Source organism: Telmatherina bonti (genome assembly GCF_933228915.1).
Source record: "Telmatherina bonti genome assembly, chromosome: 1".
In the NCBI taxonomy this organism is placed as follows: Eukaryota; Metazoa; Chordata; class Actinopteri; order Atheriniformes; family Telmatherinidae; genus Telmatherina; species Telmatherina bonti.
Window position 1 is genome coordinate 40,228,293 of NC_136619.1, and position 13,923 is coordinate 40,242,215.

General features: G+C 41.8%; 1 protein-coding gene across 1 annotated transcript in view; it reads right to left on the minus strand.

Moving 5' to 3' along the window:
* Positions 1 to 13,080, minus strand: part of iqgap1 (IQ motif containing GTPase activating protein 1) — a 64,084-nt gene extending 51,004 nt beyond the window's left edge. The window contains exons 1-2 of the mRNA XM_079244623.1: positions 12,867 to 13,080; positions 11,753 to 11,855 (exon numbers count right to left, since the gene is read on the minus strand). Of these exons, the coding sequence (XP_079100749.1) occupies positions 11,753 to 11,855; positions 12,867 to 12,912 (149 nt within the window). The 5' untranslated portion in view covers positions 12,913 to 13,080. The remainder of the gene's footprint in view (positions 1 to 11,752; positions 11,856 to 12,866) is intronic.
* Between the last annotated feature and the right edge of the window lie 843 nt (positions 13,081 to 13,923).

The following is a 13,923-nucleotide window of genomic DNA, read 5'->3' on the forward strand; positions in this document are numbered from 1 at the left end:
AGCACCAAAATTCCTCATGGATGTTTGGGAATGTGCCAACGCCGGATGGTTTTTCCCAGCTCAACATGCTTCATGTCGTCTGAACAGAATTACTTTCCTACTTACAGACAATGGAAAAATCCTTGTTTGTGTTTGTTAAATAAACGTTTAAACAAGTTAATACCTTGCAAATTTTGGATTTCGTTGGGTTGAAAACTTCCCAGAGTCTTTAGAAATGCCGATCATGTGTGAAATTTCCAAAGATTTCCACTCGGATCAGTCAGCGAGGAGAAGTCGTCTCAGCCTCAGCTGTCGGTGACGTAACCGCTGGACTATCTGTCGTCTGTCCAACAGCAACAATCTCATCTCAGGCTGAAGTCTCATCATTCCTCAGCGACAGCTACTCTCACTTAAAAGCTGAAAGTTTCTTTCCTTCAACTAAAAACAAGAAGGTGTTTGTTCGACGCAGCGTGTGATGCGGTCCAACCAGACCTGTCACACAAACTGAAACAAACAGCGATACTATAAATATCTTACATCAGAACAATAAAACACTGACATATACCAGTTTATGTTCAACTAAATGTGGCACACGGGAAGCCACAGTTACACCATGACAGCATCGTCGGGTTTGGGGTTGAAGACAGGATAAAAAAATCTGTGCAGGAGGAGTTTCCAGTTATTTAGGATGAATTTCAGATTAATGAAAGATTAATGAGGAATAAAAGTCAAAATGTCAGCAGACCTTGTTTCTGCAGAGTGGGAGGTAACGGAAAGGTCACCAAAGGTTAAATAAATGTTTTCAGAAACACGTCATTCTGTTTCCATTGAGCTTAGAACGGATGGACTCGACTAAACGACCTTAAAGTCACGATGCGGGTCGTTCGGAACCAACTTCATACCAACTCTTAGCCTTTTGGTCCAGCTTCCTACGGAGACAGCTTCATGCACCAATCAGCCCACTTTCAGCAAGAAAAAAAGGTCCAAACATCTGCAAAAACATCAAACTAGCCCTTTACAGACACAGAGAAGACAAACAGGAGCTGCTTTTCCCAAATCTACTCAAACTATGATTAAAAAAAAAAAGTACCGGTAGCTCAAAATAAACCATCTTCCCATGATAATAAAATTATCTTGTATTCCTCTCTTCTTCACAACCAGAAGGATGAAAACCAGACGGAAGCTTGAGGACCGTGCATGTGCGTCCATGTGGCAAATAAAGTGTCTGAATAGTAAAGGAGTGAGAAGAAGAGGTAAGGTGATGCTGCAGCTGGACGACGTCTGCAGGTTTACACACCGCTGCTCTGAATAGCAGCCGTTACACAACTTCACATTGTTTAACACCATCTGAACTCCTACATTTCATCTGAAATGCCAATCTGCTATCAGCTGCACTAAGCAGGAGCTGGATCCGTCAGTCTGGGAGACGTATGAGGTCATTTCTAACTTTACAGAGTCCATCCTGCTACAGCGAGAGAGATCATCATCATCAGATGGAAACGATTGAACACAGCTGCCGTTCGCAGGAGCAGACAGCCCGAGAAGCACTCAGAGAAACTGCAAGACACACCTGAGCCACATCTCAGACCCTCCGGGCCTCAGTCAGCAGGTTGCAGGTTAAAGGTCATGGCATGAGAAACAGAAAAAGGCTGAACAAGTTTACTTGTTTGGAAAAGTTGCAGGAGAGACTTTTTGCTGTAAAAAGAGCAGAGCGGCATGGCTTCAGGTTGGCAGTCACATCTGAGGCGTTTTCAAACAACCAGACCAGCGTTTTAAAACAACGTGCTTTGGACAGACCAGACCAGCATGGAGATGTTTGGTCCGAAAACCCAAACATCATATCGACACAAACATCCGATTCCGAGAGCTCAGAGAGCTGTGCAGGAAGCAACTAGAGCTGTGACGATGTGCTTTTGTCCCGATTCCATTCAATTCCAATTGTCTGGGTGCCGATTCGATTTAAATTGCGATTCTCACAATTCTTCGATATTGCTAATTTTTGTAGATTTAAAAACAAAAAAAGAAAATGTGGAAAACTTTTTTTTTGCTCATCACCTTTTTTGATTTCAATGATGAAAAACAACCCAGTAGCCAGACCATCCTTCTGCTGCTATAATGCCCAAGAAGACAAGTTAAAAGATAAATTAAAAAAAACAATAAAAATGACTAATTTATTAGTCATTTTATTTGGAAAAAAAAAATAGATTTTTTTTAACAAAACAAAGAAAAAAAATTATTTTAAAATTGTGGGGAAAAAAAATCCTGATTTCCGATTTTTTTTTTTTTTTATTCAACTTTCCCACCCCTAAAAGCAACGCCGGATAGAAGAGTAAGCTATAACTCCCCCCCGTCCCCACAGCCATGTGAAACCACTGATAACACCATCATTTCAAGCTATTGCTATGAAACAAATGTTTAAGGATCTATCATTATAAAATGATAAAACTCAACCCAGAAATATAATCAAACCTACAGTTGTGCTTATATGTCTTCATCCCCTTTCATTAAAGAAAAGACTGAATTTACAACAGTCACTCAAATAACTGGAGACTTAAAAAAGGAACAATAACTAAAAATTTGCAAAAATATAATGTAGTAACATAAGACACTGTTTTTTCATTTAACTGAGTTGAAAAAAGAAAAACAAACAAACAAATGGGTCCTGGACAAATGAGAGACTTTTCTGTTGAACAGTGGGACAAAATACCTGTCAACAGGTGCAGAAGTCTGACTGAGAGGAACAGAAAACACCTGACTGGAGCGGAAACATTAAAGGATTGTTCAACTAAATATTACTTTATGAGTGATGTAATATGTAATAAATTATCTTACGTTTGCTTTTTAAAAAAATATATTTCTATTGAACCAGAATTAGAAAATAATGTCATGATTTTCATAAATTTTTTTATTTATTATTACTTTAGTCAATTTTAGCTTATTTTACTAGCAGCTGTTTTTTTTTCCTTCTTTAATGAAAGGGGATGAATAAATATGAGCACAACTGTACTTTTCTCTCAAACACACTTCTGGATTCCCTCTGCTGTCATCTGGTTACATTTCCAAAATGCTTCGACAGCCGCTGATCCGCTGCAAGCTCCTGCTGAGTGAGACTTATCTTCCCCTGCAGGCCGTGCAGGTGTGGACAGCACATGACGGGTGGCGCTGCCGCTTCCGCCACAGTTTGAACAGAATTATGTGCCGTTTGTCATCATCAGAGACTTTACAGTGAAACTAGCACCAGTATTTATGCTACATGTGCTGAAAGGGGGTGTGTGTGGATCAATAAACATGAGTATCGTAGTGAAAACATGCCTGACTGCATTCCAATAAGCACAGAAAGAGTGAAAGAAAGAGTGAAGAGAAGAAGAGCTTCACGTGCAGAATGAGACGCGGAGTTGAGAAATTTTTAGGTTTTAGTTCTGCTTTTCTTCAGTTTAGATCACTGACATGTAGCTGCAGCCTCCGAGTTAACATGAACAACCAAATGCGTGCTCTTAGTTTCTGCCTCTCACTGGGAAAGCCAGAGACCAGGTGGTCAGCCAGCATTCAAATGAGGCCGACAAAGAGGCAGCAGGTCGCGTCAGCCTCACACAGTTTCTCTTCATTTCACAGGTGCATGAAAATAAGAGCGATAAGTCAAAGTTTGCATCCGTCAGGTCCGCGTCGATACTCGAACACACATTCCTGCAGCCTTCCCCACAGGTACGCTCTCACACCCTGCTGTGCACCTGTCGCATGCATTCCCATCATGCCACACACATCAACACACACTCCCCTGCCTTCCTCGTCCCACCTTGCAGCCTCAGCTGTTCTGCACATGGAGCCGAGCTCACCTGAAACTCTACCTGACGGCATGACACGGCACACACACCTGCTGCAGACAACGTGGGAGCTGGGTGAGCCAATCAGAGGATGAGGAGGACAACAGCAGGCAGGCAGCTGCTTTCCTCCTCAAAACTTCATTTAACTCAAAGAAAACAATGTTTAGTTAAAAAAAAAAAAAAGCTTGAAGGTCGTTTATTTTCCCAGATCTGCAAACACTCGCGGCCCCACGAGGACATCGTGCTGCCTTTGCTCCACCGACGCCGCGTAGGTCTGGGCGATTAATCGGATTTTAATCTCAACTACGATCTGGGTTATTAATAATAATAAAAATAAAAGGGTGTGATTATTTTCCTCTCTGCAGTTTCCTCTCCTGCTGTCTCCAGCTGCTAATCGAGCGTCTCTGGCGTTGCAGCGCTGTGCTGTAAACTCCTCCCACAGCCGCTTTGCTTTCATTCAGACACTGTTGCCAACTTGGAGACTTTCTCGCTAAATCTGGAGACTTTTTTTGTTAAAAGCGACAAATCTAGCAGCTTTTACTGGAGTTATTAGAGACTTTTCTGGTGCTTTGGCGACTGACTTGAAGGCACATATTGTTCTGCAGTTACTGTAAGGAAGGAGCAGCGGGAGCCTCTCCCGTCCTAAAGCACTCCCAGGCGGCCAGTCTCAGTCGGCTCCGGCTGCAGGTCGATGTAGAATAACTGCAGTAGGTTGTGGAAGTTCACCTAAACATAGTTTATACCATTGTCAGTGAAAACTGGATGCATTATTTTCCTATACATAGTTCAGCCAGTTAAACACTGTAACATCCCTCCGTTACGGGGCGTTACCATAGCAACGCGTTAACCAGCTGGTTCAGATCAGCCATCTTTTAACAGGTGAATGAGAGAAACGCGCTGCAGCCTGACAGCGGTTGTTTGGTATAAAACGTACATCCAGGCCAACGTAAAATAGTTCCTATATAAGCGGTAAAAGCGGATTAAACAACTCGGAACCGTCCATTAGACGGTTATAATGCACGACACGGAGTCTAGAACACCACGACGCGCAGCGTTGTTTAGAAATACTGGATAATTGTCCCTCTTCTGTCCTCTTCGGTCCAGCAGTACACACGTTGTAATACAAACAATTGTGAAAAATAAAATTAAAATCCAGAATATCAAGGGGAGCATTATATCTATGATGCTTCCCTTGGCAAAGTAAATTTGCCCAGCAGAACACAGCATCCAGAAAACCATTTTGCCTGCTTAAATGCTGGACAAGACAAAAAAAAAAATCAATAAAAATTTTTTTAAAAATGTAAAAAAGAAAAAAAGAAATACTGGATAATTGTGTTAAATAATCGAGATCTCAATTTCAGTCCAAATAATCTTGATTATAATTTTTGTCATAATCGAGCAGCCTTAGCGCCGCGGCAACCTCTTGGGTTTCAGAGTTTCACAAGAACATCCAATCCATTGTTCCTTAAAGTGTCATTGTAACATCTCATAAACAGAAGGATTAGGCTCATATGAACTCAGTTAAATACAATGTCAACACATAGCATACAGCCCTACATGTTGGAACCTGAATCAGAGCCTGAAAACGAAGTGGAAAACAGCAACCCACAGCAACGAATGCAGCAGGATGTCTCTCTTTGGTAAACTCACCAGCCATCGTTGGAAATAACTTTATCCCACGTTTTCCACCCGCCTGATGTATTTGTACATGCCCTTGTTAACCAGTAGAAGGTAACCAATCACCGAACCTTATCCCCCGGGACGTCACAAGCATTTCCAAGTAGAAAAAACTCTCTAAAACGACGCGTTTTTTGTCGCCATGGAAACCGAACAGCGAGAGTGCTGGAACTCAAACTCAAACTCAAACATGCGTTTAGGTGATAAAAAACAGGGTCGTTCACATGTCTGATGAGGATTCAACACTGCAACACTGTAGAAAGCTCCGAAAACTCCAGATACCATCACAGCACTCCTTTAAAGGCAGCAGTGGGGATCACTGACCATCATCTCATAAGTTCTCCATGTTTCCCTGCTCCAACGCACCTGATTCAAATAAGAGTCACTGTACAGAACTTAATAGATTGTTGGAGCCATCTGATATAAATCAGGTGTGATGGAGGGGGAAAACATCAGAGATATGCTGAACTGCAGCCCTCAGGGACCAGGAGTCCCTCCAACCGCTTTCAGGTATCGCCGGCACCCTGGTGGAAAGCGGCGTGCAGTGGAGAAAGCTACTCAAACCTTTCTCTACTAAACCGATCATAGACAAGGTAGCCCAAAGTGCTGCAGACCGCCATGCAGCTGGCAGTGGAGGTCAGCAGTGATGGCAGCCAAGTAGAACTTTCCAGTCTCCCCATCGAGGTCTGTTACAGGTGGTCTTGGTCCGTTTACTGACACGGTTCCCAAACATTACTGTACAAAACTCACACGTTGAAATGATCCTGTTTAAACCATCTAGATCTCAATTTGGACCAAAATGGCTCCGATAATCCATTTGGCCGAATTGATGCAGTCGTGTCTGCAGACAAGGAGCCGAGAGGCGCATCTGGACCTTCTACCGTTGGCCGCAGCCTCAGATGGTCTGGTGTGGTTCAGGGCTGCATTAGAGCCACAGATGTTGAGGATTTTGTCCAAATTGATGGAATTTTTAAAGTTTGATGCACCGTGTAATACCGTGTAAACTGCAACAGCCTCGTTTGTTGGCTTTAAAAGTCCTTCCAACGTCCTGCCAACGCAGCCAAGGCCCAGCTGGTTGGACAAGCCGTAGTTTCCATTCCTGACTGAACTTTTTATTACATCTTTGTGTTTACATCTCATTTTCTGAGCTATAATTAAAATAAAGTACAACTCTGGGTATATGGCTCTGAATGACGAGGTAGCTGTGAAACACCAGCAGCGTTGGGTGAAGGTGTTGTGAACTTCACTTTGTTTTTTTGTTTGTTTTTTTTTTAAATTGCAAAATATGACTGAGCTGGTTTTGCAGGAGACTTTGAGTCAGATCACTTCAGCAACGAGGCTTTCTAAGTTTTGACTTTAACACATCGACATCAGAAATCTGCTAAATAAAAAACTGCTCCTGGCTTTTTTTTTTTCCTTTTTCTTTTCTTTTTTTTTAACATTTCTTTATATTTAATTAATTTAGACATTTCATTAATTTTTATTTATTTAATTTATTTTCATTCATTTGCTTTCACTTTTAAGAATTTTATGTTTATTGATTATTATTTGTAATTTTTTTTCATTAATTCTTTCATAAAATTTTATTTTATTCCAATTTTTTATCTTTTAAAACAGTTTTTTATATCATAAACAAATTTTGCAGTTGAGTCAACTGTAGTTATTTTCAATATAAATCAATGAATGAGTCAAATCAATGTGTTATTCTATGAATATATTTTTATTATTTAATTGACTATTTGTTCAAAGTTTAAATAAAATGTTATTTTTAGTATTTTTCACTGGCCAGGTGCCCTGAAAAGGAGATCTAGCAAACTAAATGGGACTTCCCATTGGAAGTTGGATAAATAAATAATTGCATTTTTTCATATTGCTGTAAATATATTTTATGGGTGTCAAATTTAGCCAAATTATTTTGCAGTAAAACTCATGCATGCATGAGTCAAATCAATATCTTGCTTGAAGAACATATGAGCAACAAAATTGCAGAAGCTTCAACTAAACTCGTTCTAGTCCGGTATTTGCAGAAGTCTTGGCTGTTAGTTTAGTCTGTAAGGCCGTGACCTGCGAACCCAAACCCTTCAACACTTCCACCTTCTCAAGTTTACTTCCTGAGGAAAATTCTGTCACAACAGCGTCTGACTCGGCGGGTGTTTACAGGACAAACCCGAGCCAGAACATGAAGAAGAAGGGAGATGCTTAAGCAACAAGCTGCTGCAACAAAAGTTGCTCTGCTTTTTCTGTCTCCAACTCCTTTAAATGATAAAAAATGCGACGCTGACGCAGAGTTTCTGCAGACCTGCTGTTGTACGTTCTCTCTTCTCATTCAGGCAGGAAACGTCCTGATTTTACACAGATTATTGACACCAGTTTCAGTTTCCTGAAAAGCTTTTGTTAGAAAAAAGAAACTGGTGTGAGATGGAGGGGAACGAATCGGTCCAGTTGCTTCCTGAACACGGCAGGTGGATGACAATGCAGCAGGTGGAGGATGTGGGTCAACAAACACCTTCATCGCAGCCACATGATCGCACCGCTTTCAGGATTGTTTTTTTTTTTTTTTTTTTTTAAATCAGCACATGCTTCCCTCGCACCGGAAATGATCACTATGACAACTGTGGGTTTCTATGGCAACAGCGGGACACACTAAAATCAACAGGGACTGAGTCACTTCCTGTCTTGCACGAGTCTTCCTCTTTTGAACCTGCAAGCCCGCGACTCGCTCCACTCCAGAAGCCCTGAAAGAAAACGCCGTCATCGGCCACTTCGTCACGCGTCCAGACGAAGGAGATGAATGAACGCCCCGACGCAGGTCCACGTCTCATCTGCAACTTTAGATTTAACCAGAAACCAACCAGAATCTGTCAAATTACAATCATCTCCACATCCCACGTCCAACGAGGAAGTTCAGGAGTCCGGGAAAGTCAAAAATGTTCGAAAAACTTTTAAAAAACTAAAAAGAGTGTTTCCTTTTTTTTTTTGGTTGCTTCATGTGGTTGAAACAGACGTGAGTCACCAGGTGTTTCTAGTCTGATCAAGCAAAGATGACTCAGTGTGGTCCCACCCAGAAAATCTCTGGGATTCATCTGATTCCTAAAACAGAGCTCCTTCCATGCTGCTGCTGTGGAGTTCTAGTTTCTTCCTTTTCCCCATTTCCAGACATTTCTCTATCTGTTCCCCGAGCTACAACTTCTCCTTTGTTCCTCTCTCCATCCAGGCTCCCAACAGAGAGGAAGACATGAGTCCACTGTGCTCCTTTACTTATTGAATTACTTTTCTACACGCTTTGTTTTCAGAAGCTCTTCCACCGAGCACCACATATAAAGCTTGTTACAAACTCTGCAAGAACAAGAAAAGAGTTTGCTTCCATCTGGTCAGTTCATCCTCCAATGAGACGTTTTGTCTGCGACGGGGCGGAGATTCCTGGGGGGGGGGTTGACTAAGTTACGTCACATTTAACGAGAAACTTCGTCCACAGCAAAGTTATATTTAACAACCTGAATCAGCTGTTATTTATCTATCGGTTCAACCACTTCAGCAGAAACACGCTTTCCGCTTTAGCCACGCCCACCTCAAATGTCCGACCAATCACACGACACCTCTCAGAGCCCGACAGGAAGCAAGTTCTGCTCAGCCGAAGTGTCGAGAACAAACCTCAAGATGTCCTCAACCAAAGTGATGTCACTTTGTTCTCGTTGCCTTAACAAGAAAAAGCTGCTTCTTGTTGCGTATAAACAGGTTTATGACCCGCATGTTTTATGTATTCTACATGATGCGACTGCAAACCAAAACGCCCAAAATAAATGGAAGAGAAGGAAAACAACTTCTTCTACTGAACGATAACCACGGCAGACGCAGTGTAAACCACGACCCTCAGGCGTCGCTACACAGCTGAAACGTCCCAAACTTCCATGTCGCCTGCAGAAGAAAACACTAAAGCTTGCTAAACTCGGATTTATACATGTGCGAAATTAAATAGAAAAATATTGAATATCTGGATTTTTTGCTTCAAATTTACATTTTTTTTAAAATTATTTTTTCCTCAAAAGAATAAAAATAATTCATTATAATTTTTTTTTGTAATTATTGTTTTTATTCATCTTTTTACTTGTTTTCTTGGGCCTTATAGCAGCAGCATGACAGTTCTGCTCCTGCGTTGTTTTTTCCTCGTAATTAAGGAAAATAACGAGCAAAAAAAGTTTTATACTTTTTTTTGTTTTTAATTTATTTAAAAAAAAAAAAAAAAAAAAAAAAAAAAAAAAAAAAAAAAGCAATATCGAAGAATCATGAAAATTTTCATTTAAAATCGATTCGGCACCCAAAAAAATTGGAATCGAATTGAATCGGGACAAAAGCGTATCGTTCCAGTCCTCATGATTTACATCAGGATGAGAGAAATCAAATGAACAAAGCAGATAAATCTGATATTCTTGCCTCTCTTGTCCACAGATGCAGGCGAGCTTCACCAGCCAAGCAGTGCCATCAAAAGTCTTTCCACCCAAACTATGACGTCAGGCTAATAAAATGTTGCTTTATCATCAACTAGACACACATGCTGGACAAAGCAACAGAGAGAAATATGACAACATAAAGAGAGCTATAAAAATCTCTTTACAGAGTTTTCTTACAACACGTCACGTTGCCATGACGATGTAGATTGATGATGAAGGCAGACACTTTCTCCGATGTCATCAGTTCTACCAAGCTGCTGCAAAGCACTGTGTGTTGCACCCACGCAGAAGGAAAGTTTGAGCACCTCAGATTTACACGAAGCACTGCTGTGTCCGTCTGCAGCAGCTCAACCCTGAAACACTTCTGCTGAAAAGTCCGGGAGGTTCAGAAGGAGGAGAAGCTCATCAGAGAGGAGTTACAGCTCTGTTCTTTCCTGCAGACGACGAGGGATTTACACTTCTCGTACGTTCCACCACAGTGAGAGGCCGGAAATTCTGCAGCACTAATAACTGAATCCCGTTGGGCGCAAATTACCGCGAAGCCACAGAATCTGCACCGAGCTTCAGAAAGGCTCCTGCAAACTGGTCCCACCATGCAGTTAGGATCATACTGGAGCAAATATCCAGCTGATGCAACAGACCAAGGTGATTTTTTTTCATGCAAAAATGCCAAAAGTCTATTAATCTTTTATATTCTCTTCATTTTAATGATATTAAAATATGAAAGCATTTGTTTTTTTGGACTGCCGGATGAACAGAAAAAGCTCAGATGAATCAACGGTATTTATTTTCTGATATTTTGCAAGTAAAATGAGAGAGTGACTGAAAATAAACTCACTCATTACCTTATTTTCCTACAGTTCTTTTATCTAATAAACAACATAATTCTCTTTTTTTCCTTCCAAAAGCATCTCGTCTGCTAGTTGTTGGGGTCGGCTGCACACACTCAAAAAATAGAGGTACCAGCTTGTACCTAAAAAGGTACAAATGCTTGTCGCTGGGGGTGTACTCTTTTGAGAGACATTTCTGTACCCTTCAGTTCTGGTCTATTTATGTACCTTATCAAGTTCAACCTCACCTTAACAAGTTATGTTTTTTATGTTTTCCACAGCATTAGGCCTGGTCCATGCCACTTAGCAATATTATCTTATCTTTAATCTAGAAATAATCTTCAAAAACTCAAAACACTGACATTGCGGGCTACAGCAAGTGCTGTGCGTCTAAACCGGTCTTAATACATTTCTTTTGAGGCGACTTTTTAAAAATTAAAAATAAAATCAACAAATATCAATTGTAATATGTGGTGAAGTCGTAGGAGGGTATACTGATTGCTGAAGAAAAGCTGCTAAAAGTCCCAGTATGCACCATACGCTGTAAAAAAATAGTCCCGGTACGCAAAAGGATAGAATTTAAAAGTGCCGGTACTGCATACCGCTGCGTACCGGCCCACTTAAAGCACTGCTGCTAACAATAGTTTTTGTCATGACAAACATTTTTCAACGCTGCAGGTACCTTTATGGTTAAAATGGTACAAATTTGTACTTTATGTCACTTTGAACCCTTTTTCGTACTCTGAAGGTGCTTCTGGTCTCTTAAAGACCAGTATTGTACTTTTGAGAGAACATTTCTTTAAAATGTACCTATAGGTACAGAAATGTCCTTATCTTGTACCTCTATTTTTGAGAGTGCAGGTTCCCTGCAACCCTGACCTGGACTGAGCCGTTTAGAAAGCGAATAGATGCTGACATCAGAGGAGATCTTGTGGTAGAGGATGTTATTTGCAGCCCTGCAGGTGCTCAGCTGACCTGGATGTGAACCCACGCTTACCTTTTGGCTTCCTCCAGGTGACACAGATACTCGTACGCCATGTTCTGCTGCCGCCGCTCATCCATCTCCTCCGCCGTGAGCCGCTCCACCCCATCCAGGACAGCTGGAGTCGGACACACAACCGCATGTTTGCACGTTTTAAAACAAGCAAAAGGATGCTGTTATCTTCACATTTCTGTTGATTTATTCTCAACCAGTTGTTTATACTGGTGTGAAGATCAGTGTCCCAGTTGCACAACCAGATACACGGGCTCACCAAATGTTCACAAACCATGGTGTCTTGCCAGTTAAAATAAGCTTATTTATTGACATCTTGCTAGTTAAAACACGCTCTTCCCTGTGTGTGTGTGTGTGTGTGTGTGTGTGTGTGTGTGTGTGTGTGTGTGACTGTCAGGGCTTTTTCATACTTCGACACAAACTAATACACTGGAAGTTACACTCATTCCCAGTATGACTTCAGCATTGCCTAAGGCACCTTTTTTTTTCTTCCCCCAAATCATGGAGTCCCATCTGGAATGAGAGGAAAAATCCTGAAATCTGAAGCCAAACTCAGACATTTGTGCAGAAATAAAGTTAATAAATCATCTAACAGACTATAAACGGAGGCATTGGTGTTATCTATGACACCAAATGTGACTGATTAGGGCTTAAAGATGTGGTTTTAACAGAAACTGAGGATCAGTTCCTTCAGGTTTGGTCTAAACTTTCCCTCCATGTGATTTCCAGATGTCTGCTGCTCATTCTGTCTTTTCAAGACCTCAGATCCTTCATTTCCCTGACCAGTCTGAACGACTGGGGTGTTTTATCTGACTCTCTGCTCAGGACTAGAAAACTTTCCAGCAGTGAGAGTAAAAAGTTGTGTGAAGTGGAAGCAGGCCTCCTCCCTCCTGAAAACGCGGAAGTGAAGCTGCGAGCATGCTGTCAGAGGTAAAAACTGCGACCTGCTGGGAGCCTCCTGGTAAAAGACTTCCCAGGTTTTTGTGTGCAGGTTTGCAGGAGCAGTAAGAGAGGGGGACTGCAACCTGGAGCCACGCGCACCCGGAGCGGAGCGCCGCGCGCCGCCGGAGAGCCGCGCGCCTGGCATGTCAAGGTGCGCTGGGAAAAGTCAACTTACAGCCATATCTCGCCCGGAACCCGTCCGTCTCCTCTGAAGCTGACATCCTAGAAGTCTCTCAGCGCTCCACGGGTGGGAAGGGAAGAATAAGGAAAAGGAGAAGTTCCCCCACGCTGTCCACGCTGTCCCGTTTCCAAACTCCACGGAGCCACGAAGAGCAGACAGAAACCCTGGAAGGACCTTGCGGCCCTCTTGTTCCTCCTCTGCACACAGCTCACACTTTTCTTCTTCAAACCTCCCTGATGTCACTGGGTGTGTTCTCAACACTGAAGTATGAGTTTCAGGAAACAGCCGAACACGAGCGGACTTTCTGCAGCCGCTGCGCCACCTGCTGTTCACTGCGGGGAAGACGGCTTCCCAAGCTGAGGTCCGCGGACCATCAAGGCCTGGGATGGAACAACTCCGGTCCACGAGCACTACAAGCAGATAAGGGGGGGGAAAGTTAGGAATATTCTTTGTTTTTATTTTTATTTTTTATAGTGAACATAGTTACATCATACATTATAATCATGCCCCATTTGTGGTCCCTCAAGAAATGGGTATACTCTCGTTTTTTTTCCGATAAAAGGAAAAAAAAAAGTAGCCCAGACTTTATTTTGTGCATGACAGCAGGGAATGAGCAGCAGTTTAGCGCCGAGGAGTTTATTTGTAAATGTGTGTTTAAACATATACTTGGGTGAATTTAAACTTTAAACTTGACTCAGAGGAAGTTTTAGCTCGCTTTATCATTCTACAAGCATCTGAATGCAGTAAAAGGGGAAAATCTAACTTTTCATATCACCAGACTGGAGTCGTTACTTTGAGGTAAATCAGGTTTTAAAAAACTAATGAAATTCAGTTCGATCCGCCGTGAACGGAAACGTTGGGACAGCAGCCGCATTTTCCACCTCCACCACATGTATTTATTTAAAACAATCAATGAAAAGATATAAGATTAATAAATTCTAGCTGCATTTTCCTTTGATTTTTTATATTTCCGTGTGCTTGGAAATATGTGATCGGATAAAAGATGCACCTGCAACTGCTAGACAACAGGAGACAGGAGAAGTATGGGTAA